This window comes from Aspergillus heteromorphus (genome assembly GCF_003184545.1).
Source record: "Aspergillus heteromorphus CBS 117.55 chromosome Unknown BO70scaffold_5, whole genome shotgun sequence".
NCBI classification, from domain to species: domain Eukaryota; kingdom Fungi; phylum Ascomycota; class Eurotiomycetes; order Eurotiales; family Aspergillaceae; genus Aspergillus; species Aspergillus heteromorphus.
The window spans coordinates 60,657-87,750 of NW_020290410.1; the positions used below are offsets into that span (position 1 = coordinate 60,657).

Below are 27,094 nucleotides of genomic sequence, written 5' to 3' on the forward strand. Positions count from 1 at the left end.
GTGACAGTGACAGTGACACAGCCCGCGATGATGCTTTGTCCGAGTGGGTGGGGGACATTTGTTGGAACTAAGGTGGTGACACCAACCAACCATCCATCCATGCGAGTCCCTCCCCGCTCGTGTTGGTCTGACTCGGATAGGGCCGCAGTCGCACCAGCCTCAATGTTGGACACCCGGACAGGGTACACTTTCAGTCCCCGTCAGCGTCAGCGATAAAAATAACTAACCGACCAACGAGAATGACTTCCAGAACCCTTAAGAAGGCATCCATTTCCCCTCTCGCTCTGAACTCTTACTTTCCACCCCACCACCACCACCACCACCACACCACCACACCAACTCCCCTCTCCCCTCCCGGGCCCTAAATCATCAATCCAGACAGAACCCACCACACAAAATGTCCCACCCCCATCCCTCCTTAGACATCTACCTCACCCTCCCAACCCCCGAACTCAAACTCGTCTTCAACTCCCCGACCCACGCACACGCCTACCAGACCCTCAACCGCGAATCGCGGATCTTCGCCTCCGAGCCCACAACCATCTACCTCCCCCTCAGCCCCAGCATGACCTACATCCGCGAAAGCAACGGCGGCGGACTGCTACTCGGCTTCTCCACCCCCGGCGACGCGCACGCGTGGTGTCGTCGCTCGATCCTGGGACACATGCACGCGCCGGAGCCGTGCAGCGAGGTGCAGATTCGGCGGTTGTGGACGGGTGAGGACCTCGAGGAGGTGTTGCAGGTTCCGGCGTTGGAGAGGATGGGAAATGTCCATCATCGCCATCGGCATAGTGTTCCTGTTTCTGTTTCTGGACCGTTGGGGTTGCCGTTACCGCTCAGGGCTGCGCATTCGCAGTCGCCTCCCTCGACGGGGACGGGGCATCTTTCCCCGTCAACTACTAGTAGTACTACTAGTAGTCCGGGACAGCCTACCCCTGCCGGTACACCGACAGCCTCGGGCCATAACAGCCCACAGACACAGACACAATCCCAATCTCACCCCCGCTCCCGACCCACAAGTGCGCAATACAGTTTACCCTCCTGGGCACACCTCTCGCCGGAACCGCTGCACCTGAACACGAATATTAATGTCAATGTGTCTCCGCCGACAGCGCCCGTTCCGACCTCCGGTGGCAGTGGCAGTGGCAGTCAGAATCCGACATCGACATCAACATCAACATCGACATCGACATCAACATCATACACAGCTGTGACTAGAAAGCCAACGAATGGAAGTCCGGATGACTCCACAACAGGGCAGGGGCAGGCATATTCTGCCCTGTCGGTGCCGGCGCTGGGACATGTTTACGGGCATGGACATGTAGCTGCGGAGGACAGAGATCGGGACAGGAGACGGAGTCGGTCGATGGATCCCGCGACGAGGGAGTTGGGGATTCCGGGGTTGGAGGACGAATAAGTCAGGACGAGACTTGGGGTTTCTTGATGGGTGTTAGGTCGGGAGATTGGGGTTATACACTCACTAGACGGTTGAGGATTTATGTATGGGCTTGGTTGGAGTTTGAGGCCCCCACTGCGTGGTGTCGAGTAATACGTTCGCCCCCTTCGAAATTCTTAAATAATACACAGGAATCGCATCAGCTGTGTTGCCTGTTGCCCTTCTTTCTGGCTTTAAAATCTCCGTTGTTCCCACTATCTGAGCAGAAGTCGTGTTGCGAGTCACATGTGCAGACTTGGCCCTAGAACACTCGGTCGCATCGCCAGATATGATCAGCAATAGGACCACCCGACACTTCCTCCACCTTTGCCTCAACCGCAAGAATTCACCCCGAAAGCTAGCGAATGTGCTTCACGGAATCGACTGGAATCGACTGGATAGGTAGTCAAGGACAGTGCGATTGACGGGTGAGGCTAGCCCTCCGGCTCGGATCCGGGGGGGCGATGGTGTGATGGTTGCAGCTGGCTATCAAAGACCAAGATAGAAAGAGATCCACCCAGCCACGAAGTAAGAACCTCTGATCAGGGGCTCGGGGAGGACTGCCAGGAGGAGCAACGCGGGAGGACCGGCGCGCACGCCGTCTCGAGCCACGCCCGATGCCTCTCGATAGCCTTCCGGAACAGGAACGCCTTGCAGTCTAGCCCAGCCGACAGGTCAACGGCGTGGGGCCCTCGATGTGGAGATGTTGCCTGGCCTGGGGGATGCGCACGGCCAGGGCCCCCCGTCAGACAGTGCTTCTCAGCCTTCTTCTTTTATTACTGACCCGCCTGCTCTTTGTGACCGGCCATCCCCCCCCCCCCCCTTTCTATCCATTTTCCCCAACATTGATCGACCTCTGCCCACGATCGGATCTGAGCACCGTGCCCCAGAATGTCGACTGCTGCCGATCATCAACCCTCCAGGCCTTCGCCTGCCGATCCTCCTGCCATCATTGTTCCCGAGGTGAGTGGTACCTCGTTCCTCTGCGCTGCAAGGACAAGTCTCCCGTCTCCCATGACTGACAATCGCCTTCTTGACTTCAGGACTCCGACGCCGACATGATGGAGGGCAGTGGCGATTACTATGCCGCTGACACGTATGTTTGCTCTTTGGTGGTCCAGGTACCATCTTCCGAAGAAGAGGCCCATGGCTGAACCAATGCAGAGAGAGCTATGCCACCTCGCTGAGCTCCAGTGTCTTCAACTTCAACTTCGTCAACGGCCGACGGTTCCACTCCTACCAGGAAGGACGTAAGTGCAGCTGCGAAATAACAAACCCCGCTTACACCAACGGCCAACGGATCGAATACTTTGCCTGACGGGAAGAAAGGCTGATCATGAACTGTAGGGTACAAGTTCCCCAACGATGAGCGGGAACAGGGGCGCTTGAACACGCTGCATCACATCTTCAAGCTTCTGATGGGAGGCAAACTGTTCCTCGCCCCCATTGACACGGAAAAGCCGCTTCGTGTTCTCGATATCGGCACAGGCACGGGAATGTGGGCCATCGAAGTCGGTATGTGAGCTTGGACGACCTCATGGTCTGGCATCGATCTGACGTGAATCTAGGCGATGCGTTCCCGAGACTCCAGTGGGTATGCTGCAAATCTCCCTTTCCGCTCAATTCTATCATGCATGACTTGCTAATACTCCCCCCCCCCCCGTGCCTCCAGATTGTTGGAAACGACCTGAGCCCCATTCAGCCCACCACGTATGGCCTCGAACCCCGCGTTGAACCATTTCAACACTGACCATATCCGTTCGTCGTTGCAGAGTCCCGCCCAATGTCTGTTTTGAAGTCGACGATGTCGAAGTCTCGTGGCCTCCTCGGAAACCCTTCGACTTCATCCATGCCCGCTACATGGGTGGCTCAATTGGCGACTGGCCCGGCCTTTTTAAGCAGGCTTACGAGTAAATCTTCCTTCCGCGGCAACTCCCTCGCACGCACAGCTGACATTCTTTGCAGACAATTGGCTCCCGGCGGCTGGATTGAATTCCAGGAGTTTTCCCACATCCCCGGCTACAGCCAAGACAACAGTGTGCCTGCGGACAACAGTGTGGGCCGCCTATACGACCTGATCGAGGAAGGCTGTAACCTCATGGGTCGTCCCGCGACTATTGGCGACAAGCTGCCGCTCTTCGCCGCTGATGCCGGATTCATCAATATCCAGCACCAAGTCTTCCCCATCCCCATGGGCGCTTGGCCCAAGGATCCACACATGGTACGGCTGCTGACCTACTCTTTTCTTTCTGCTCCCTCTTCACAGCCAGTCAGCCCAAGCTAATACCCTGCAGAAAGAGATCGGCGCGATGAACATGCTCGCCCTCCTGGACGGACTGGAGGCTTTCAGCATCATTCTCTTCACCCAGGTTCTGGGCTGGCGGCCCGAGGAGGTGACCGTGTTCTTGGCCAAGGTGCGCCAGGACACGATGAAGAAGGGCGTTCATTTGCTGAGTAACTTGTGAGTCTCTATCCGGTGTATGGTATTCCATGTTCTAACACTCACTGTTCAGCAATGTTATGTACGCCCAGAAGCCGCTGGATGAGACGCCGGAAGAGACCAAGGCGGAGGATGCGACTGCAGAGGGCGAGAGGGAAGAAGGTGACAAGCCTGAATAGGTGGAGACCGAGGAAGTGAAGCATGATGAATAGAATTTTAAGATCTTACATCATATGTATATACTAAATAGGGGCATTCATATAATATTCCAGCCTTTGCTGCAAATTGTGTCTTGTATCACCTGCCGTTTCGCAGTTGCGCTATAAGACCTGTTACGAGATAATGAACACGATAGGTTCTTTTCCTATTACAGTTATTCAAGGTACTTATGGGTTGTGTCTACAACCCCCAGATGCGAGTTATGCACCGCGACTGCCAAGTCTGTCCTGGAAGACCTGATTTATGTGGCTAGGTATGATGCATGTGTGGGTCCCAGAGCATGGCTGACTGGTCGATCATGGTCCCAACCCCGAATGTAGCATGCAGTGACCTCTCATCACGACGCGTAGACTTCTCTACTTGCCTTCCTTAAGACCCTGAGTATAATTCACCATAATTGTCGGTACAACACATTTTAAACACTATCGCGATGTCATGTCGCACTCACGTATTAAAACCCAGGAATGCAGATAAGTAGGCCTGCCTCCCAGAAGTCCGCTGCTGGCTGGACAGAACATGTTCCAAGGATCATGGATTACAGCAGCTACCCAGGGAGGGCTACTAGCCTACTGGCTTACCATTTCGGGCGAATCCGAGTCCGACACGTCAGCCCCAGGGAGGTACAAAATGGCGAGGATCCCTCATGTTCTCGGTGGTCTTTCTTTCCCCGATGAGTGGACCATAGCCATGCTCGGCGTTTGCCAAATGGATTATATCGCTGTCTCCAGCAAGCTGTGAGCTTGTGAACGCTGCGCCGCCCAGGGATTATCAAAGGTTTGCCTCGGACATCCACTCTCTTCTTCCCAAAGCTTCTGAGCTTCGTTCCTCGGCCGTGAGCTGTGCTTTATGCGCCTTCATCTTCAGAAATGTCAGCCAGTTTCCTCCCCTGTCTCCTCAGGTGTCTCAGGGGTTACTGGGCACAGCCGATGCCCCCATCGAAATCAAGGTGTGGCGCGGATTGTTGCAGCCGGGCCAGTTCAGAATTCATTCCTGTCTTATCAAGATTGATGACGAAGAGAGGTTTCGTGCGACATGTTGGCTGTTTACCAACTGGGGTGAGTTATGTTTCATCACTCCTGTTACTTCGATCCAACAACGTTCAAGTCTCTCTGTCTTCTGTTCGAATTTCCTGTGCAGTTTGACCTCTGCGTCGCTGTTTCCTCCCCCAGACGGACTGCGGACTGGAAAGGAGAAGGGGTCACCCGCCAGTCTTCGAAAACATCATCAACAATGTTGCGCTGATCACATGGTTTCAGGGGGAACCTATCTGACATCTAAAGACAGAAGATGCCGACGGCCGCTCTGGCCAGGTATTCTCAAACCCACCTGCTCCCCCAGGGTCCGTAGCTTCGTTGGCATGGTTGCAAAAGCAACTGCACCACTGCCTGTCTAACCACGAGGAATGCAAGAAAGGCATTGCAGGTGAAGACTGTGATGTCATCCACCTCGTTGAGAGTGGAGGGCCCCAAGCTGTTTATAACGCGCTCAGCTACTGCTGGGGACCTCCGGATCAGAGGCTTCTTCGCACCACAGATAACAACCTGCAGCAACACAAAGAAGAGATTGCGATGGAAAGTCTGGCAAAGACATATCGTCACGCCATCGAGGTCACACGCCGCCTTGGAATACGGTATATGTGGATTGACGCCCTATGCATTATTCAAGGGAATGGTAGCGATTGGGAGCACGAATGTGAGCTCATGGGCCAATACTACCAATACTCTGAGAGGGCGCATCCTGTAATCGCTGCATCTGGGGCAGATAGCCCTGCGAAGGGGTGCTTTTCTCCCTCACCCAAGCTTGGATGAGGTTACTCTTCCATTCTATTCAGAGGGGTCCGTGGTTGGTACCTTGAAGATGGCCTTAGAACCCCCGTCTGATGATGTGGATCCCGCTTTTTCCCCGCTGGAGGATAGAGCGTGGGCCACCCAAGAGTGGTGGCTTGCTCGGAGGATTGTTCACTTTACCACGGGCTGTATGATCTGGAGCTGTGCATGCGGAGATGGCGCCAGGCATGGCCTGACAATGGATCTGCAGATGTATCCGGACTGGACGTCGATTGCAGCTAGCTATCCACAACGGACCCTTAGCCATTGTGAATACTGATGAAAGTGGATGAGTGGGAAATGACAAACGCGAGGAATGGTGGTAAGCGTTGATGGTTATTAACCTCTCTGAAGTGTCGCGGGGTTTGTGTGTCGAGGATCGAGGATCCAGCTTCCAGCCCCTGCAGGGGGGGAGCATGCTGCCCTGCCCGAGTCTGGGAAACAGCAAGTGAATAGCTCTCCATGTCACGGTTATGTCACTACTTCTTGCCTCTCGATCTGCTGGCAGGTCACATATATGTGTGGATGGGCTGGTCTTTTTGTCCTTGATTTATCTCAACTTGTCACTTCCTTCTGGCTAGTTACTCGTACGATCCATTTTCAGGTTATCATATACTGATGCTTTGCTGGAGAGAAGTGAGAAATCGGAAAGAAAGGGTGCGACTTATGAGACACATCCGAACATTGATCACACTAGTTACTCCATGTTGATTACATAGGAGCACAAGCCCCTACACGATCAGACCAAAGAAGCATAAAACAAGCCTCATTGATTACCTCTTGGCCCCTATCAGTCTAATAAGCAGCCTTCCGCTCAGTATGGATATACGAGGAGTGACTTTGAGTAGATTTGGCCGCATGCACAGGAAAAGCGATTCTTACTCAGTGGTAATGTACTACGGGTTTACATGAGACTTATAACTGATTTTTGGTGGTAATTGAAAGGTCGAGGGATCGAAAGGTTAATGATCAAATAGTGCATTGATTATCTTACATTCCTATCTCTCGAAATATAATCCAGCAGCGTCCTGGGAGGGGCGTAAGCAAAATATAGGAATTGATCAGAGGGACCGGGGGGGAAGACAGGGATTCTTAAAAAGCCGTTCGATCAGGTCACACCAGATCTATAGTGTAACCGATCGCATATGAAGACACTTCTATATATTTTTAACAACAATTCTTGTTCTCATCCCAATTTTAGAGAATTACAGAGTCGGGGGGATAATGCCACTGTTTATTCGGTCGGGTGCCTGTCGCAGTGGAGCCTCTCGACTGGCTGGTTACACAACCACCACGTCGAAGCGCGAAAGACTGCATATTCGTTTTGTGCGGCCACCACCGCCCAAAGACTGCAGATAAAGATGCAAAAAAGATATAAAAAGAAGACCGAAAAAACATACAAACAGGAGGGATTCGCTGGTGGTCACCCACCCAACTACTAACCTCCCGGCGTGTGGCTTAAGTACGGCTGAGCGGACGGGAAGCCCTGTTCTCCACACCCTATGGTCGTATGTGCTCATTCTCACTTAGATTAGAGTTATAGGGTGCGGTACGAGTACGAGTACGAGTACCCGGGACTGAGCATCTGGTTGTTGGGGAGGTGTGGAAGAGGGATGTTTACGAGGTCGGTGTGTATAGATAGACAACTGCGCCTCAAATGCATCAGATTGTCAGACCAGGTGTTTGTATTTAAACCGGTTATTTTTATCTCTCTTATGTCATTTACACAGCATGCTTGGAGGAAGCCACAACCGATATATATTTACATCGGCCCGGGATGTCGGGTAAGAGCCATGGAGACGACAATCAATGCTAGCTCTTAGCATGAGCTCCTCTCGAATTGATCCATCATTTTTTATATCGAAAACCTGCCACATAGAAAACTGTTCTATATACTCTGTACTGGACATCCATGCTCTCACCGTGCAGGCAGCAACATTGGCCTCAGGCCTAGAGGCCAAATTGCAACAGAAATACCAAGGTCATGTGATAGACTTGATCCGACAGTTGTCATTTTTCTTTTACAATTAAGCGCTTGTGCATGGAGTACCTGCTCCGTATGTGCTTCTGGGAGTTCCCCGAGTGCCAAGGACAATCTGAAACGCAAGCCTTCGGGCTTTGAAATCACAGAGTCGGTAATCAAGGAGGCCACGGCTAAACTCGAAGTCAAGTCGGGGAGGTCAGGGAGGCTGGAATCGGAAGGGCTGCCCTCTGCAGGTTACCTATCTAATTGCCTCACCTGGTAACTAGTCCCTTGCGGAGTACGGAGTATTTATTGCCAGTATGCGATCCTTGACCCCACACTGCGGTCCGGTCCAGTATTACGACGCTCTTCCGGCCGTTCCACGGCCGTCGGACCGCAAGTTTAATTTTGATATTTGTCCGCAGGTTCACCACACCGTAAATCTGCCACGACCTTGGTTGTACCTGGCGGCTTAAAACCTCATGGATTACACATGTCTGCCATGAGATTGCTTGTGGGTGAGGCTCAGTGTATGCAAACAAGATACAATGTCAGCAGACTTTGGGTTGAATTCTATAACTGTGTCAGTCATGCTCTGGGTATTCTAGTCTATGAGTATCGATGAGCATACACACTATGCAGACAAGAAGGAATAGCGGCTAACAACACGCAGACGAAAAACAGGCAGGACAGCAAGGGATGAAGCCAGAGGAACAAGGGATACAGCTAGGGGTCGTACAAGCCCTACCTATCATAGTCATGCCATGCAGGTCTTGGCTGTCATAAACCTGATTTTGGATACACTTCTAAAACAGTGCCGCCGCCATAGCCACTAGGCTATTAACAAGAGGCTGGTATTCTGACGCGAAACGCGCATTACTCATAAACAACAGCGGCCAATTCCTTCCTTACATTGTCCGAGTCAGGATGCAGGGCTAAGAATAAGAAACCCAATAGCAAACTGTTCATGGAACAGGTGCTTTCCCCATCCGTAACCGTACAGCAGACCCACACGGTCTTCTACCATGCATTTACCACCACATTTGTTCTAACCCCGGGCCCCTGGCAGCGGAATGCAGGTTGAACTCTCGCGTCATCTTGGTGTGGGGATAATGTGGGCCAACAGAGTCATGTGACGATGCCTTGCGTTTTATTTTCCTTTTATGTAATTTATTAAAGATTTACCGATAAAGTCACCAAGCTAAGAGATTTCTGGACGGTTCTCTCCGATACGGAGATAGAAGCAATCCTTGTAGTTATGTATCATTCTTCAGAGTTCCTAAGCATTTGAGCTAAGGAGGGTTTCGCTAATACAAAGTAGAAAACAAAGTCAGCTATGGGTATAAAAATATATATAACTCTCGTCAAGCAGAAGCAGCAATCGCTGTAGTCGCAAGCAGAGGACCGCGGCAAGACACCGGCTCGTACCGGCCCAGCGGTGGTACTTCACAAGTCGGATTGTCAGGTATTAAGTGACATAACATGTTTTCTGGCCCAGTGCGTTATGCAAGACCCTGGGAGCATAACAATAGTTAGCCTAAGGTTGATGACGCGAGCATGCAACCGGGGTGACCTGATCTGTATGTCGTAATCATGCCGGGTATTTGTACTGCAAACTAAGAGACCTGATGTCAGGCAATACAGAATGACGAACCAGTGTGGATTGCTCTGCTGTTCTCGCGGATAACAAGTCCGCTTGGCTTGTGCTGTGTCCTTAGGGGAGTCCCCGGGGGTGTTCCGTTCCCATCACCAGCTAATTGAAGATAGCGGATATGCTCTCCCATGTAAAATAGATGTTGATTGAAGGTTTTTGTCCTGGTATGATAGTACTGACTAGTATAGAAACATTAGGGCGTAGGAAAATACGTAGAATTGACTTCATCTCGCGATGGCGGTCCAGGCTCTAGACAAAGGGCTACCGGGTGGTATCAAATGTACTTTTCTGCTGGACTGTAGTGGGTGAATGGCGTGAATAAGGTGAGACACAAGCAGAGTACTTTTGCGTGATTTAGGCGAGGTTGGAGGCATTGGGGGATCATCAGGCGTGCGGCATCGAGTTCCTGCGTCTCTGGAGAAGGGCCTACATAGCTGCAATGATTAGCGGGCGGAATTGGACCGTTGGAATTAGAATTGAATCGAACAAGGACACTATTAAAGAGATGGTGTCATGTCCTCTGTATATCACGAGGCCAGAATCGCCAGTTGGGGAGTACCAACCTAGCGAACCCCTCGGGGAATTTTGAATAGGACCGACCTCCAGTGGTATATTCTCCACCCCTCGCAGATGCCCCTGGGAAGTCCGAGTCCTGAAGAAGACCATGAGCTGGAGTAGACTAAAGGAGAAAGCATTTGATGGATGCTCAGACCTTCAGCCAGCCATCAATTGTTCAACGCAAGGTACAGAGCGTTCCCCGCATATTTTACAAATTCCCGAGTCCCCGAATCCCCGAGGCTTCAGCGGTGGAAGCGGATCTTATACAAGTTGTCTGTTTACGGTAATAGAGACCCTGCAAGAACCTATTTACCGGATTCCTAACAATCACAAAGTTACCGTGACAGATATGCCCAAGGGGGTTTATCTGTGTAGGCAATAGATCAATAAAGTATGGATCCTACGAACACCTGCCACTAGGGGAGTCCGGAGAATTGTGAGATCTATTGCCAGAGGGTATATGGATGTCTATGATGTGAGGAGCACCAGGCTCTAACACTAGATGCATAAGCAGCGAAGTAAGGCATATAGAGAACATCCCAACCTCGCTATTCAGTTAGTCACCCGTATATATTAAGGCCGGAAGGACCTGGTTTGTCTCCGTGTAACCAATTCCACTTACGTGTAATACACAATATAGCGTTGACCGACAGGTGCAGACTTAGTCCGCTTAGTCGTTTTGTCCATCAGTAGGACATTAGTTTGTGCATGGACATCGAGGTTGCCACCAACCTACCTCAGAGTTACATTGTTGCTAAGAGTTACAACGGCCAAGTGAGTGTCTCCGTTGCGATCGCATAGCTAAAGTTATAGGAGCCGTACAAACCGACCGAGCCCGGGAAAAAATGCCGACAGAGAATGGGGAGGTCCAGCACCGGATCGACGGCCTTCAGGATCAGGATACTGTGGAGATATTGCTGGTTACCTTGGAATCATGGGCCCTGCAGGCTGTGGAGGAGTTCAAAGCCAGCAAGGGCATGCTCGAGATAGGCAGCGTGAGCGACAGATCGAACGATGCCCGTAAGGTGAAGATTGAGCTAGATGGGGGAACTGAGAATATATTGGCGCAATTGCGAGGGGAATGGGTGCGCCAGCTGGTGCACCAGCACCACGAAGCAGCCAGTAATTTTGCGGCGTCCATAATTTTGGATGGCAGCCCAGAGAGGCTGCTGGTCTTGCGGTTTATGGAAAGGAGGGAAGCCTGGGTGTCGGAGGAGGCGCCTAAGAGCTGGTGCCAGGAAAGGAGGTGTGCACCGTTCCTAGAGATGCATTGCCAGGCTCGCCCAGAAGAGCTGCAATTCCATATCGTCTCGCCTCCTCCTGTTGCGGCGCAAGCATTTGTGCAGCACCTGGATTTGCGGATCCGACAGTCCATTTCCAATCGCAGTCTCGCAGACGTGCCGGTAGAGACTGTGCCTGCCGCGTCGGACAGCGAGCTCAGGGCCATCTGGGGCTGGAATGGCACGCTTCCTGAGGGAGTGCAGAGATGCGTTCACGATATCATCGCCCAGCAGGCGCGACTGCGGCCACACGCGCCAGCAGTCTCTGCCTGGGACGGCGAGCTGGACTATCAGCAACTGGATCGGATCTCCACTCGATTGGCCCATTACCTGGTGCAGCTGGGTGCTGGCCCAGATGATATCATCCCCCTCTGCTTCGAGAAGTCCAAGTGGATGATGGTGGCCATTCTGGCCGTGATGAAGTCAGGGGCTGTCATCGCTGCCCTGGACCCGACACAGCCCGAGGATCGCCTGCGAAGCATTGTGAAGCAGCTGCAGCCACGCTGGATTCTGACATCGCCGGCCCAGATCGAAGTGGCCGCACGCCTGGAGATCAGCAATGTCATCGCTCTCGACGAAGGCCGCCTACGGCAACTGCCAGACTCCGAAGGAAGACATCTCCCATGCGTTGATCCCTCCCGTAACCTGTACATTGTTTTCACGTCGGGCAGCACTGGAACGCCCAAGGGAGTCATGATCAATCACACCAACTTTAGCAGCGCCATCGCCTACCAGCATGAGGCATTGGGGATGGATAACACCGCGCGAGTGTTCGACTTCGCTTCATACGCCTTTGATCTGGCCTGGGGGAACATCATCCATACCCTCGCGGCGGGGGGGTGTCTATGCATCCCCAGTGAAAGTGAGCGCCGTGGAAACATCGCCGAGGCAATCCGCAGACTTGGGGTGAACCATCTCCAGCTGACCCCCAGTGTTGCTCGCCTCATCGATCCGCGAGATATCCCCGCAGTGCGATGGATCCTCCTGATCGGAGAGCCAATGACCCAGGCCGATGTTGCTCAATGGACGCCATACTGCAAACTGATCAATTCCTACGGCCCAGCGGAATGCACGGTGGCGGTGACCTTCCAGACAATCCCCCACGGCCGACCTTGGGACTCGAGTATGGGGAAAGGCGTCGCGTGCAGTACCTGGATCGTTGACGAGGAGCATGGGGAGACACTGGTCCCCCTTGGCCACACAGGCGAGTTGTGGCTGGAAGGACCGCTGGTCGGCCAGGGATATCTAGGAGACCTGGAGAAGAGCGCGGCGAGTTTCATCGATAGCCCTGCCTGGCTGACCCGGGGAATACCAGGGGTCGTCCCCGGCCGGCGAGGCCGACTATATAAAACTAGAGATCTGGTGCGCTACAACCCGGACGGCTCGCTGGTTTACGTGGCTCGCAAGGATACGCAGATCAAGATCCGGGGCCAGCGGGTGGAACTGGGCGATGTGGAATATCACCTGAAGCTTGCACTGCCCGACAAGATTCCATCTGTTGCAGCCGAGGCCATCACCCCGCGGGGTAGCAGCAGCACCATCCTCGTCGCATACCTGGCCCTCGGCGAAGAAGCAACTGGCGCCGCGGAGAGCACCCGGGAGAGTCTAGCCAGTTGCCTGCATGGGGTGGAAGAGTACCTGGCCGACCGACTGCCTCGCTACATGGTGCCCAGCCTGTATCTTGCAGTCCCCGAGATCCCCATGACTGCCACCGGCAAGACAGACCGGCTACGCCTGCGTGAGATCGGGTCTTCTTTAACCCTGGATCAGCTGGCAGCCTTGCAGCCCTCGCGAGCAGTGGAGATCAAGGCTCCCGAGACCGAGATGGAGCACCGCCTTCAACAGCTCTGGGCGGCAACATTGAATATCAGCCCGAGCAGCATAGGGACAGGCGACAGTTTCCTCCGAATCGGCGGAGAATCGATGGCAGCCATCCGCCTGGTGCAGCTCGCCCGGAAAGAGGGCATAATCCTGACAGTGGCCGATATTTTCAACCACCCGCGCCTCGGCGATATGGCGCAAGAAGCCCAACGAGAACGGGCCCAGGACGTGACGACCATCCCTCCCTTCTCCCTGCTGCGTAGGGGCCACGACGTAAGAGATGCCTGCGCGTTGGCTGCAGCCGAATGCCGCGTTTCGGCAAACTCCATCGCCGACCTCCTGCCCTGCACCCCGCTGCAGGAAGGGCTGTTGGCCCTGACTGTCAAGCAGGCCGGGGAATATGTCCGCCAGATGGTATCAGAGCTTCCAGTGGATGTGGATCTGGCGCGCTTCCGCGCTGCCTGGGCCCAAGTGATTCATGAAGCGGCGATTTTGCGAACGCGGATTGTGGACCTGCCCAACGCCGGGCTCCTGCAGGTCGTAGTCGCAGACCAGCCCGAATGGGCCACGGGGAGCGATCTCGGTCATTTCTTGGAGTCAGAGAAAGGAAAGCCCATGGGACTGGGGACGTCGTTGGCGCGGTTTGGTCTGGTGTCGGATCAAGCGCAAGGCAAGGTGCTTTTCGTCTGGACCATCCACCACGCCTTGTATGATGGCTGGTCGCTGCCGGCGATGCTGGAACGGGTGGAAGCCATTTATGCGGGTGGCAGCTGCGATATGCTCCCCTCGTTTGCGGGGTTTGTGAAATATCTGGCGGATGGTACAGTGGAAGATGCGCAGGGTTACTGGCAATCCCAGTTCAATGGGATCCAGGCCGCAGTCTTCCCAGCCTTGCCCTCCCCAGACTACCAGCCCAAGTGTCAGGATCTGCTCCAATACCACGTCGCGAGTGTCTCCTGGCCCGGGAATGATATCACGGCCTCCACTGCAGTGCGAACAGCATGGGCAATTGTCGCAAGCCGTTATACCCAGTCTCCGGATGTGATCTTTGGGGCCACAGTGTCCGGGCGACAGGCACCGGTCCCGTTCGTTGAACGCATGGCCGGTCCAACCATTGCGACTGTTCCAGTCCGCGTGAATGTGCAGGGGGATGCCACGGTGGCCAGTTTGATGCAGAGCGTTCAGACACAGGCCGTGGCTATGATTCCGTACGAGCAGACGGGATTGAACCAGATCCGGCGGATCAATTCGGATGCAGACCAGGCAACCCAGTTCCAGTCCCTGCTGGTTGTACAGCCTCCAAGCTCGAAGACCTCTCGTCGGCCGGACGAGTGCTTGTTCCGAGTGGATCTGGATGCTGGTGACGAATTTCGCAGTATAAACACTTATTCGCTTATGTTGGAGTGCCATCTCGAGTCCGACGGGATGCGCCTGCGCATGAGCTATGATCGCCTGGTCATCGACGCGGAGCAGGTTAAGAGGATAGCCAGGCAGTTTGAAGGGGTGCTGCGCCAGGTCTGCAGTGAAGTGAATGCGCAGGAGCTGGTGGGCACTGTCTCAGCTGCCAGTGAAGCCGACCTGGCCCAGGTGTGGGCCTGGAATGCAACTGTCCCCCAGACCGTCCAGGGCTCTGTCAACGACCTCATTGCGCAACGCGTTCAGCAACAGCCCGATGCCCTGGCGATCTGCGCGTGGGATGGACAGCTGAGCTACCAGGAACTCGATACCCTCTCCACGCAGCTGGCCCTATCGCTCGTGCAACAGGGGGCAGGCCGTGGCTCGGTGATTCCCTTATGCTTCGAGAAGACAATGTGGACGCCCGTGGCCATGCTGGCTGGCATGAAGGCTGGCAGTACTGTGGTTACAATGGACCCCAGCCAGCCGGAGGATCGATTGCAGTCAATCATCCAACAGACCCAACCGCCACTCATCCTCACCTCCGACACATACAAGCCTCTGGCATCTCGACTCGCAGGGGTGGTCATCCGCGTGAATCGGGATACCCTGCAGGCACTGCCACAGCATGACCTTGATACTCCAGATCTCCCAACCATCCACCCGACGGACGGACTCTACATCGCGTTCACCTCGGGGAGCACTGGAAACCCCAAGGGGGCAGTCATGTCCCATCAGAACATTCGCAGCGCAATCCACCACAGTACGGGCGCCTTGGGCTTTACGCCTACCACCCGGGTGCTTGGATTTTCCTCCTATGCATTTGACGCGGTGTGGGTGGAGTTTCTCTATGCGATGGCCGTCGGGGGCTGTCTGTGTATCCCTTCGGACGCGCAGAGAAACAGTGGTGATCTTGCAGGCTGCATGGAAGGGTTGCGAGTGGACCTTGCTCTCCTGACCCCGTCCACGGCCCGGCTTCTCGACGCAGAGGCAGTCCCCAGCCTGAAAACCCTGGTCCTGATCGGGGAGCCCGTCACGAGCGATGACCTGGCCAGATGGACCGGCAACGTTGATTTGAGGAATGGGTACGGCCCTGCAGAATGCTCCGCAATAACCGCAGCCTATAAATTTCAGGGTCCAAATGACCAGCCCAGTATCGTTGGCCACGCGGTGGGCCTCGTGGCTTGGGTGGTTGAACCATCGGACGGCGCCAGCCTCAGCCCCCTCGGAGCGGTGGGGGAGCTGTGGGTGGAAGGGCCGTTGGTGGGAAAGGGGTATCATGGGGATCCAGAGAAGACAGCCATGAGTTTTGTCCATGACCCCGTCTGGCTGCTCCAGGGAACACTGGGCTATCCTGGGCGGCCAGGTCGACTCTACAAGACCGGCGATCTTGTTCGATATACCTCCGATGGCAAGCTGGTTTGCGTGGGGAGAAAGGACACGCAGGTCAAGATCCGCGGCCAGCGGGTCGAACTGGCCGAGATCGAGCATTATATCAAAGAGGCCACCAGAGCTTCCGTCGTGGTGGATATGGCCAGGCCCCAGGGCAGCAGAGGCCCCGTGCTGGTGGCCTATGTGGCTTTAGGGCAAGTTGCAGCCGTGGGCTCCCCCGAGGCAGTGAGGACGGCACTTCGGCGCTGCATCCAGGGGGTTGAAGATCATCTGAGCAAGCACCTGCCCCGGTATATGGTGCCGAGTTTCTATATCCCCGTGGTCGATATCCCATTAACAGCCACGGGCAAGACCGACCGACGGGCATTACGCAATACCGGATCCTCCTTCGCCATCGACCAGCTGGCAGAGCTGCAGCCCTCTGGAGGCCAGAAGCGCACCCTGCCCCAGAGTGAGATGGAGCGGAGCCTGCAGCAGCTCTGGGCGGAGGTGTTGAACATCAATCCCTCTCAGATCGGCATGGATGAGAGCTTTTTCCTGCTCGGGGGGGACTCTATCTCGGCCATGCAGGTCTCTGCCAAATCTCGCGCGAGGGGGGTTCGCGTCACAGTGCCAGATATCTTCAAATTCAAGACAATTGCGCGTCTAGCACGACGCGAGATCCAGATCGATGACCTGGCCATTGACGACCGAGAGATGCTCGACACCCCCTTTGCCCTATCTCCCATCCAACAGTTTTTCTTCGACGCCCAGAAAGACAAGCAGGGTCACTTCAATCAAAGCTTCCTCGTGCGCACTACCAAGCCCCAACAGCCCGACGCTGTACTGCGCGCCGTGCAATTCATTGTTGCCCGACACTCGATGCTGCGTGCTCGCTTCCACCGGGGCACCGATGGGGTGTGGACGCAACAGATCACCTCGCGTGCTGATGAATCCTATGCTTGCCGTCATCATCGCCTGGCTTCGGTGGAGGACGCCGTTCCGGTGCTGAATAGCAGCCAGCGGTCCTTGGACGTCCAGGCTGGCCCCATATTTGCGGTTGATCTGATCGACACTCCTCCAGACTGTCAGTACCTGTTTCTCACGGCGCACCATCTCGTTGTCGACCTTGTCTCCTGGCGGATTATCCTGGAGGAGCTGGAGGAGTACCTGTTGACTGGCACTGTTGCTGGTTCCTCTGCGCCACTCTCATTCCAGACCTGGTGCCGGCTTCAGGAGAGACACGCGCAGGACCATCTGACCCCCGGTACTGCCTTCCCGTTCGATATTCAGCCCCCGTGTGAGGCGTACTGGGGACTATCGCCGGAGCTCAATACGCACGATGCTATCCAAGAGGCCGGGTTTACCCTCAGCAAGAAAACGACCAGCATACTCCTGGGACCAGCGAACCATGCGTTCCAAACTCAGCCCATCGAACTGTTCCTAGCCGCGCTGCTGCACTCTTTCATGGACAGCTTCACTGACCGGGATCCTCCTACCATCTTCAACGAGGGGCACGGTAGAGAGCCATGGAACTCAGCAATCGACCTATCCCGGACGGTTGGCTGGTTTACCACCCTGGCGCCAATCTCAGTGGAAGCGGGCTCCCATCACCTTAGCATCCCCCAGTTCGTCCGTTACATCAAGGATCGCCGGCGACAGATTCCTCACAATGGGTGGTCGTACTTCACCTCACGGTACTTGAACACCGAGGGGAAGACGGTCTTTAGCCGCCATGCCTGCCCTGAGGTTACGTTCAACTACTTTGGCCTCTATCAGCAACTGGAGAGGAGCGACGCGCTCTTCCAATCGTGTCCCAGTCTGCAGGACCGAGTGCTGGATGTTGCAGACCGCATGGCCCGGTTTGCCCTGATTGATGTTTCTGCCGAGGTCACGCAAGACTGCCTGCAGTTCCGGTTTCTTTCCAGCCAGCGCATGCAGAAGCAGGACGCCCTGGCTCGGTGGATTGCGGCGTGCGAGCGTTTGTTAGAAGCCACAGCCGTGCAGCTGCTAGATATGCAACCCAGCTACACGTTGGCCGACTTCCCATTGCTGCCCCCTACAGATGCAACGTGGAAGCAGCTGGAGACGCTCCCACGGCTTGGCCTTGCCTACGGTGACGTGGAGGATATCTATCCATGCTCGCCCTTGCAGCAGGGGATTCTGTTGAGTCAGGCAAAAAGCCCGGAGATGTATTGGACCCGAGTGCGTTGGGTTGTCCGGTCCAGTACGGGGGCATCATCTCCGGTTGATGCAGACCGACTGGAACGTGCCTGGCGGAAGGTCGTCGCACGCCATGCTGCACTCAGGACTAGATTCTCTGACAGCCCCTTCTCAGATGGATATAGTTACCAGATAGTCTTGAAAGACCCTCCCCCCACTATTCACACCATCCAGGCTGCGGACCCGATGGACGCCGTTGTCGAGTATCGAGCAGCCAGCGGGTCGCAGGTCCGGCCAGTGCACTCTCTGGTCCTTTGCCCTATGGCCAGCGGAGACCTCGTGTGTGACCTGCAGATCAACCACGCCATCATCGATGCCATATCCATCCGGGTTCTGAAACGCGAGCTGTGTGCCGCGTACGACGACGCCCTCCCTGCGGACCCAGGGCCCCGGTACAGTGACTATATCAGCCATCTCCAGTCCTTGCCGACGACGGAGGCGAAAGAATACTGGCAGACGCAGTTGGCTGGCGCTCAGCCATGCATCTTCCCTACCCTGAATGAGCCCATCGCCGAACCCAAGGACGCGGCCGCCGTTACATCTCTGCCGATCAGCCCGGAGACGGACCAGGCCTTGCGCCAGTTCTGCCGAAGCCATGCCCTGACCCCGGCCAACGTGTTCAGTCTCGCGTGGATGTTGGTCCTACGCAGCTACACCAGCAGCGAGTCCGTCTGCTACGGCTATCTGATCTCTGGCCGGGATGTGCCCATACACCAGGTAGATCGAGCGGTTGGACCGTTCATTAACATGGTGGTCAACCATGTCGAGATAGACAGCAACCGAACCCTCCTAGCAATGCTGCAAGAGGTTCAGGCAGGGTACCTAGGAAGTCTGAAGTACAACCAATATCCGCTGGCCGAGATCCTGCATGACCTCAGCACCGAGGGGCAGCCCTTCTTCAATACGGTTCTGTCGGTGCAGAGTGGCGGCAGGGCCGACTCAGCCCAGCCCCCAGACACACCCACCATCACCCTCGAGAACGAGACGTGGCACGATCCGAACGAATACGACATTGCCGCATCGGTCCTGCTGCTGGACGACAATCCCAGAATCACGCTGAACTACTCCCGCCATCTGCTTTCGGAGCGACAGGCCAGTGCCGTCGGGGCGACGTTTGTGGAAGCCCTGGCCAATATCGTCCGCCATCCGGACAGAAACCTCTGCGATCTGGAGACGACGATCAGTCCCCAGGATCTCGCCACCATCTGGGACTGGAATGCCAAGGTTCCCGCGACCTTGTCCAGCTCGGTGCCCGAGCTGTTCTCCCGATGGGTGAAGCAACAGCCTGATGCGCAGGCCGTCTGTGCCTGGGATGGAGACTTGACCTATCGTCAACTCGACGAGGGGTCGTCCCGGCTGGCTCACCATCTGCTGGCTCGGGGTGTCCGCCCGCAGTCAATACTGCCCCTGTGCTTCGAGAAATCCCGGTGGGTGCCCGTGGCCATGCTGGGGGTGCTCAAGGCAGGCTGCGCGGTAGTCACGATGGATCCGGAACAGCCCGTGGAGCGCCTACAGCTCGTGGTGCAGAAGACTCAAGGGGTGATTCTGACATCGCCAGCCTGTCAGGGCCTAGCATCCCAGCTACGTCCTGAGGCTGTCGTCGTGGATGGGCGATCGCTTGAGAGGATGCCTCAACCAGACCCGCTGTCTCTGCCCACGATCCATCCCACGGACAGGCTCTTTCTGGTGTTTTCCTCCGGCACCACAGGGACCCCCAAAGGGTCTGTGATGAGCCATCAGAACGCATGCTCGGCAGTTCACCACCAGCAGGCACGTCTTGGGCTGCCGCCCGCAGCCCGAATGATCGATTGCCTCTCATACGCGTTCGACGCTCCCTGGTTCAACTTTTTGCATGCCTTTAGCTCAGGCGGTTGTCTGTGTGTTCCGTCCGATCAACAGCGGAAGGACAATCTGGCGGGCTGTATCGAGAGCCTCAAGGCCAACTACGCGCTTCTTACGCCCTCGATTGCCAGAGTCCTGGACCCTGCAGCGGTGCCTGGCCTGGAGACACTTGCATTCGGCGGGGAGGCTATACGCGCGGAGGATATCAGTCGATGGCACGAGGTCAAGCTGATGGGGTATTATGGTCCCTCGGAGTGCACTGTCGTCTCAACCATCCACCAGTTCGAGAGCAAAACAGAGGAACCCAGAATGCTCGGTTATTCTTCTGGGCTGACAGCCTGGGTGGTGGACCCGTTGCAGGGGAGACGCCTGGCACCGCTTGGTGCGACAGGAGAGCTCTGTGTCGAGGGTCCGCTTGTCGGACAAGGGTATATCGATGAGCCCCAGAAGACTGCGGCCAGCTTTGTGGAAGATCCCAGCTGGCTTCTCCGTGGTGGAGGGCCAGACTTCCCTGGACGTCGGGGCCGGGTGTATAAAACAGGAGATCTCGTCCGATTTCGTCCCGATGGATCGCTCCTGTATGTCGGGCGCAAGGATACTCAAGTGAAGATCCGGGGCCAGCGGGTGGAGTTGGGCGAGGTTGAGCATCACATCCGCCAGACGCTGCCAGCCGGCGTGGATGTGCCGGTGGTTGTGGAACTGGTCCACCCCCATGCAAGTGCGAATCCGGTGCTGGTGGCCTTTTTGCCCGTGGGAAAGGAAGCTGCTGGGTCATCCGAGTCAATGCGTGCAGTCCTGGACCGCTATACGCACGGGGTGGAGGACCGCCTGATGGCCCGACTGCCCAGCTATATGGTCCCTCGCATGTACATCCCCGTGCCAGCGATCCCATTCACGACGACGGGGAAGACAGACCGGCGCAGCCTGCAACGGGTCGCGTCTTCGTATACCCTGGAGCAGCTGGCAGCGCTTCAGCCCTCGCGGGACACTCGTCGTGCGCCCACAACGGCGATGGAGCGGCGTCTGCAAGGGATGTGGGCTACTATCCTGGATATCGATGCAGTGACCATCGCGGCCACCGACAGCTTCCTGCGGATTGGAGGTGACTCAATCGGAGCCATTCGACTCGTGCGACTGGCTGCAGAGCAAGACATTCTGCTCACGGTGGCAGCCATCTTCAAATCTCCCATTCTGTGTGACATGGCGCAGGTGGCGACACTGGGATCGACTTCCGGACCTCATGACATCCCCCCATTTTCACTGCTCAAGCAAGACGTGGATATCTCGCAGGCGCGATTGCAGGTGGCGGCGTGGTGTGAGCTCAGCCCGTCTGCTGTCGAGGATATCCTTCCGTGTACACCTCTCCAGGAAGGTCTGCTTTCTCTGACGGTCAAGAATCAGGGCGCCTATGTGAACCGCCAGGTCCTGCAACTTCGAGACGAGGTAGACCTTGGACGCTTCCAAACCGCCTGGAATCAAGTCGCCATGGCCACGTCGATCCTGCGAACCCGCATCGTGGACCTTCCGGGGCAAGGGTTGGTGCAAGTCGTTACCAGCGAGGTGCCACGGTGGAACCATGGCCGTAGCCTCGACGCACTCGTGCAAGACGATCTGCAACGTCCGGTAACCCTTGGTACCCCCTTGGCCACATTTGGCTTGGTGGACGCCGGTGACGTTGGTGGGGATCGGCAACGGTACTTCCTGCTAACGCTTCATCATGCGCTCTATGACGGATGGTCTCTGTCGCTGCTGCTGGACGAGGTCAGCAAGGCCTACCACGGGACCGCGAGCGACGGCCTTGTCTCCTTCAAGACAATGATCAAGTATGTGACAGAGCTGGGTGCCGAGGCGGACTCCTACTGGCAAGGCAGCCTGGATGGTCTGGTGGCCGAGCCATTCCCTGCCCTGCCCTCTCCCATGTACCAGCCACGCGCGCAAGACATCCTGGAGCACAACGTATTAGGGCTACGGTGGTTGCAAAACCACCACATCACACCGGCAACCACTCTTCGCGCGGCCTGGGCCATTCTCACAACCCACTACACCCAATCTGCGGATGTCCTTTTTGGATCGACCGTGACTGGACGGCAGGCTCCCATTCACCGCGTGGGACTGGTCGAAGGGCCGACAATTGCAACTGTGCCGGTCCGCATTGCCATCCAGGAAAAGGCTACCCTGGCAGGCCTACTCGACCAGGTCCAAGAGCAGTCTGTCGATATGATTCCCTACGAACAGGTCGGGTTGCAGCGAATCCGGAGGCTCAGCGCCGACACCGAGCGAGCTTGTCAGTTCCAGACGCTCCTGGTGGTGCAGCCAGCCCCGGAACCGAGCGCCACAGATGGACCCTCTGCACTGTTCCATGCAGAAGATGACACTCTCAGCCAGGCGGCTCTCAGCAGCTTCAATTCATACGCTCTCTTGCTGCAATGCCAGCTGACGGCCACGGGGGTGTCCATGCAGATGAGCTACGACTCGCATGTCATGGCACAACCGCAGGTGCAACGGCTGGCCCGGCAGTTCGAGCATCTAGTACGACTCCTTTGCGATGAGTCTCAGCACTCATCCTCTGTTGCTCACATAGATGCGGTCTGCGAGGATGATCTGCGAAGGATCTGGGCGCTGAACTCCCCGCCCCCGGCCAGAGTGGACGCCTGCATGCACGACTTGATCACCGAGCAGGCCCAGCGGCGGCCAGTCTCACAGGCCGTCGCTGCATGGGATGGAGAGCTCACGTATCGCGAGCTGGACGAGCTCTCCACCCAGTTGGCATATGGCCTCGTCAACTTGGGGGTCGGCCCCCATGCGGTGGTCGCTCTGTGCTTTGAGAAATCAATGTGGATGCCCGTGGCAATGCTTGGAGTCATGAAAGCCGGCGGTGCATCGGTGGCCATGGATATCACGCAGCCAGAGGACCGGCTTCGCACGGTAGTGCAGCAGGTACAGCCTCCTCTGGTCCTGAGCTCCCTGGAGGCAGAGGACCTGGCACGGCGTCTGAGCGATAGGCCGGTGCACGTTGTCTCTCAAGACAGACTGCAGACGACGTCGCTGGGCAGCGGCCAGGGCGGCCAATTGCCCCCAGTTCAGCCGACAGACAGGCTGTATATTGCCTTCACCTCAGGTAGTACGGGGGTCCCGAAAGGCGCGGTCATGTCCCACCAGAACTTCACCAGTGCCGTGCACCACCAAACCGCGCTCGAGTTTACTGCGTCGGCCAGGGTGTTTGACTTTTCGTCCTACGCGTTCGATGCTTGCTGGCTGAACTTTCTCCATACGATGGCGGCGGGTGCCTGTCTCTGCATCCCCTCCGAAGAGGAGCGCAAGAGCGACATCACTGGCTGCATGCGCCGCCTGGCCGTGACTTATGCGAACCTCACGCCATCCACCGCACGTCTGATCGATCCGACGTCCGTCCCCAGCCTCCAGACCCTCGTTCTGGTCGGAGAGCCGGTGGCACAGCAGGACATCACTCAGTGGAAAGCCCACGTCCAGCTGAAGAACGGTTATGGCCCTGCGGAATGCAGCGCCATCTCCACCACGTTCGATCTCGGGCAAAGTGACCACGACCCGGCAACCATCGGCGCCGGCAGAGGAATGGTGACCTGGGTGGTTGAGCCGACCGAAAGCCGACATTTGTCGCCGTACGGGGCTGTGGGCGAGCTGTGGGTGGAAGGTCCTCTGGTTGGATTAGGGTATCTCGGCCGTCCGGATCTCAGTGCTGCAAGCTTCGTCGACAACCCCCCATGGCTGCTGCGCGGGGGACCCCAGGGGTTCCCAGGTCGACATGGCCGGCTTTACCGCACCGGTGACCTGGTGCGGTATAATCTGGACGGCACCCTGGTCTGTATTGGCCGCAAAGATGCCCAGGTCAAGATCCGCGGACAGCGCGTGGAGCTGGCCGAGGTCGAGCATCATCTGCACCAGGCCTTACCTTCGGCCGCCGTGGACGTCTCTGTGGCAGTCGAGGTCATCACCCTGCAGGGCAGTGCCAATCCACTGCTAGTCGCCTTTGTGGCGATGGGGGAGGCGGCCCTGGGCCCGCGGGAGACTGTCCGAGCAAAGCTGGCTCTTTACAGCCAGGGGGCCAGGGAGCGCATGGCAGACCAGCTGCCCGTCTACATGGTGCCCAGTCTGCTTCTTCCGGCGGTTGAAATTCCCACGACGGCCACGGGCAAAAGAGATCGACGGCGGCTGCGTGAGATGTGGGCCTCCAAGTCCCTGGAGGAACTGGCCGAGCTGCAGCCGACCAAGGGCAACCACCAAGCACCGACGACAGACGTCGAACGGCGGATTCTGCAACTGTGGGCCGAGTGCTTGAATATCAGCGCATCGAAGATCAGCATTCACGATAGCTTCTTCGCCCTTGGCGGGGACTCAATCTCCGCCATGCAGCTCTCGGCAAAGGGCCGCTCCATCGACCTCCAGATGACTGTAGGGGACATTTTCAAGTACAAGACAATCGCTCGACTGGCTCTCAGCATCTCCCCAGCAGTGGAATCGGCCGTGTTACATGCCCCAGAGGGCCAGGGTGCCTCCTTTGCCCTGTCTCCTATCCAGCAGATGTTCGCTGACATGCAGCAGGGGGTTAGCAACCATTTCAACCAAAGCTTTTTCGTGCAGGTACGTCGACCGGTCACCCTGCCTCAGATCCAGGCCGCTGTGGATGCCCTGGTCGCCCATCATGGCATGTTGCGCGCGCGTTTCAAGTGCAGCAGGGAGAATATCTGGAGCCAGTGGATTCTGCCCCCGGGGACCACAGGAAGCTATCGCGTTTGCCAGCATGAGGTTGCGGGTCTTCAGGCAGCCTCGGCGGTGATCAATCACAGCCAGGAGTCGCTAGACATCCAGAACGGTCGGCTCATGGCGGTCGATCTGATCAATGCAGACGAGGGCCAATACCTTTTCTTGGTGGTCCACCACATGGTCGTCGACCTGGTGTCTTGGAGAATCATCCTGGCTGATCTGGAAGAGCACTTGACCACCGCATCCCTCTCCGGGTTCACCTCGATGTCCTTCCAGACCTGGTGCCAGTTGCAGGCTGACCACCACGCCGAGAGCCCCTTCGAGCTGGAGGCTGTCCTGCCAAACGGGGCTCCGCCTCCGCTGCTGCCACAGCTAGACTACTGGGGTCAGGTCCGCAGCTTAAACACATTCGATAACATGATCAAGGATGGCGTGGTTCTCGGCAGGCAGGACACAGAGACCTTGCTAGGGCCTGCGAATGCGGCATTTGACACACAAATGGTGGAGCTCCTCCATGCGGCCATCCTACATTCCTTTGCCAATGTCTTCCACGACCGGGCACCTCCGACGGTATTCAGCGAAGGCCATGGTCGGGAGCCCTGGAGGTCTGCAATCGATATTTCACGCACGGTCGGGTGGTTTACCACGATGTTCCCTGTGGTCGCCACAGCCAAGAAGGGAGATAGTATTGCCAGCATTGTGCGCCATGTCAAGGACCGTCGACGCCAGATACCCGATAATGGCCGGCCATACTTTGCAAGCCGCTTCCTCACTCCGGCTGGCAAGCGGGCGTTCCAGGTCAATGGCCCTGTCGAGGTGATTTTCAACTACCTCGGGCTGTACCAGCAACTCGAGCGGTCGGACGCCCTCTTCCACATGCGCGAGATGCCGGACGGGGTGGATGACATGGCTGATATCTCGGGGAGCCTGTTCCGATTTGCTCTGGTGGATATCTCGGCATCGGTGACGGATGGCTGTTTGCATGTTGACTTCATGTACAATCGGCACATGCAACACCAGGCCTCCATCCGCGCGTGGATCAAGGAATGCAGGCAGTCCCTCCACGCCGCAGCGCAGGAGCTTCCTCTGATACAGCCAAGTTATACCCTCTGCAGCTTCCCGCTGCTGCGCATGACAGACCCGGCATTGGCAATCCTGCAGCAGAGGCTGACGGAGCTGGACCTCGCATACGGGCAGGTCGAAGATATCTACCCCTGCTCGCCGCTCCAGGATGGAATCCTCATGAGCCAGATCAAGAACCCAGACCTCTACAGGACACGCATCCGGTGGATGGCACAGTCTGCACAGGGATCAACAGCAGTTGATACCAACCGGCTCAAGCACGCGTGGCAGCAGGTGGTAGACCGCCATCCAGCCCTGCGCACCATCTTCGTCGACAGCATCTCGGGCAGGGGACTGAAGGATCAAGTGGTGGTGAGGAATCTCCGGGCAGACGTCCACATCGTCCAGTCCGCGGACGAAGCAAGTATCGAGGACATGTCCCCAACAAAAGGCAAAACCAGCTCAGTGCTCACTCTGTCGACGACGAACTCGGGCGTCCTGTGCGAGCTATCGATCAGCCATGCGCTCATCGACGCCTTTACCTTGGGAATCCTCAAGCAGGAGCTGTGTGCCGCATATACTGGCCTCCTTTCCTCTTCCCTGGCACCCCTGTATAGCGACTACATCCACTTCATCCAGTCCCTGCCCGCTGGGTCAGCCGCGGCATACTGGCAGGAGCATCTCCAGGAGGTCAAGCCCTGTCTATTTCCATCCTTGGGCGGTCTAAATACGGAAGGCCGGCGGTCGCAAGCTCACATCCCTATTACCTTCGAGCGAGAGCTACACCTGGCATTGCGCATCTTTTGCATGGAGCATGGACTGACGGTGTCTAATATCTTCCATGTCGCTTGGGCCCTGGTCCTGCGGGCTTATACTGGTTTGGATACTGTCTGCTTTGGCTATCTCACATCAGGCCGAGATATTCCTCTGCAAGGGGCTGACGGAACCGTTGGTCCATTTATCAATATGCTTGCCAGCCGCGTGGACCTGGGCAGTAAGGACTCGCTGATGACCCTGGTACAGAGGGACCAGGAGCAGTATCTCAACAGTTTGGAGTTTCAGCATTACCCGCTGGCCAAGATCTTCCACTTGATTGATACGCCCGAGAAGGGGCTTTTCAACACCGCCATGTCAGTCCAAGCTAGTGACTCTGGTCCCAAGGACTGCCAATCGGCTATATCGCTTGTAGATGAAGGAGGAGATGATCCCACCGAGGTAAGAAAGATAAGAAGACTTTTTCCTTTGTGTGACTGCGCTAATGCGAG

The 27,094-nt window shown here is 56.5% G+C and overlaps 4 protein-coding genes across 4 annotated transcripts in view; all 4 read left to right on the top strand.

Moving 5' to 3' along the window:
* The first annotated feature begins 310 nt into the window (after positions 1–310).
* Positions 311–1,690, top strand: BO70DRAFT_359649 (uncharacterized protein). The gene has a single exon (XM_025542581.1). It carries the CDS (start codon positions 398–400, stop codon positions 1,415–1,417), a length of 1,020 nt encoding a protein of 339 aa, XP_025401698.1. The 5' UTR covers positions 311–397; the 3' UTR covers positions 1,418–1,690.
* Positions 1,691–2,326: 636 nt separating this feature from the next.
* On the top strand, positions 2,327–4,081 carry BO70DRAFT_427005 (class I SAM-dependent methyltransferase; the record flags this gene model as incomplete). The annotated part of the gene is made up of 10 exons (XM_025547851.1): positions 2,327–2,398; positions 2,479–2,531; positions 2,600–2,685; positions 2,783–2,950; positions 3,004–3,029; positions 3,108–3,145; positions 3,208–3,345; positions 3,401–3,656; positions 3,730–3,896; positions 3,949–4,081. 10 exons carry the CDS (start codon positions 2,327–2,329, stop codon positions 4,052–4,054), a joined length of 1,110 nt encoding a protein of 369 aa, XP_025401699.1. The 3' UTR covers positions 4,055–4,081.
* Positions 4,082–4,721: 640 nt separating this feature from the next.
* Positions 4,722–5,902, top strand: BO70DRAFT_393887 (uncharacterized protein; the record flags this gene model as incomplete). Its single annotated transcript, XM_025546417.1, has 3 exons — positions 4,722–4,828; positions 4,857–5,149; positions 5,379–5,902. 3 exons carry the CDS (start codon positions 4,722–4,724, stop codon positions 5,900–5,902), a joined length of 924 nt encoding a protein of 307 aa, XP_025401700.1.
* A 5,038-nt stretch (positions 5,903–10,940) lies between these two features.
* BO70DRAFT_419708 (acetyl-CoA synthetase-like protein) overlaps positions 10,941–27,094 on the top strand; it is a gene marked incomplete at both ends in the record, with an annotated part of 28,960 nt that continues 12,806 nt past the window's right edge. The window contains one exon of the mRNA XM_025547490.1: positions 10,941–27,044. Coding sequence (XP_025401701.1) covers positions 10,941–27,044 — 16,104 coding nt within the window. The remainder of the gene's footprint in view (positions 27,045–27,094) is intronic.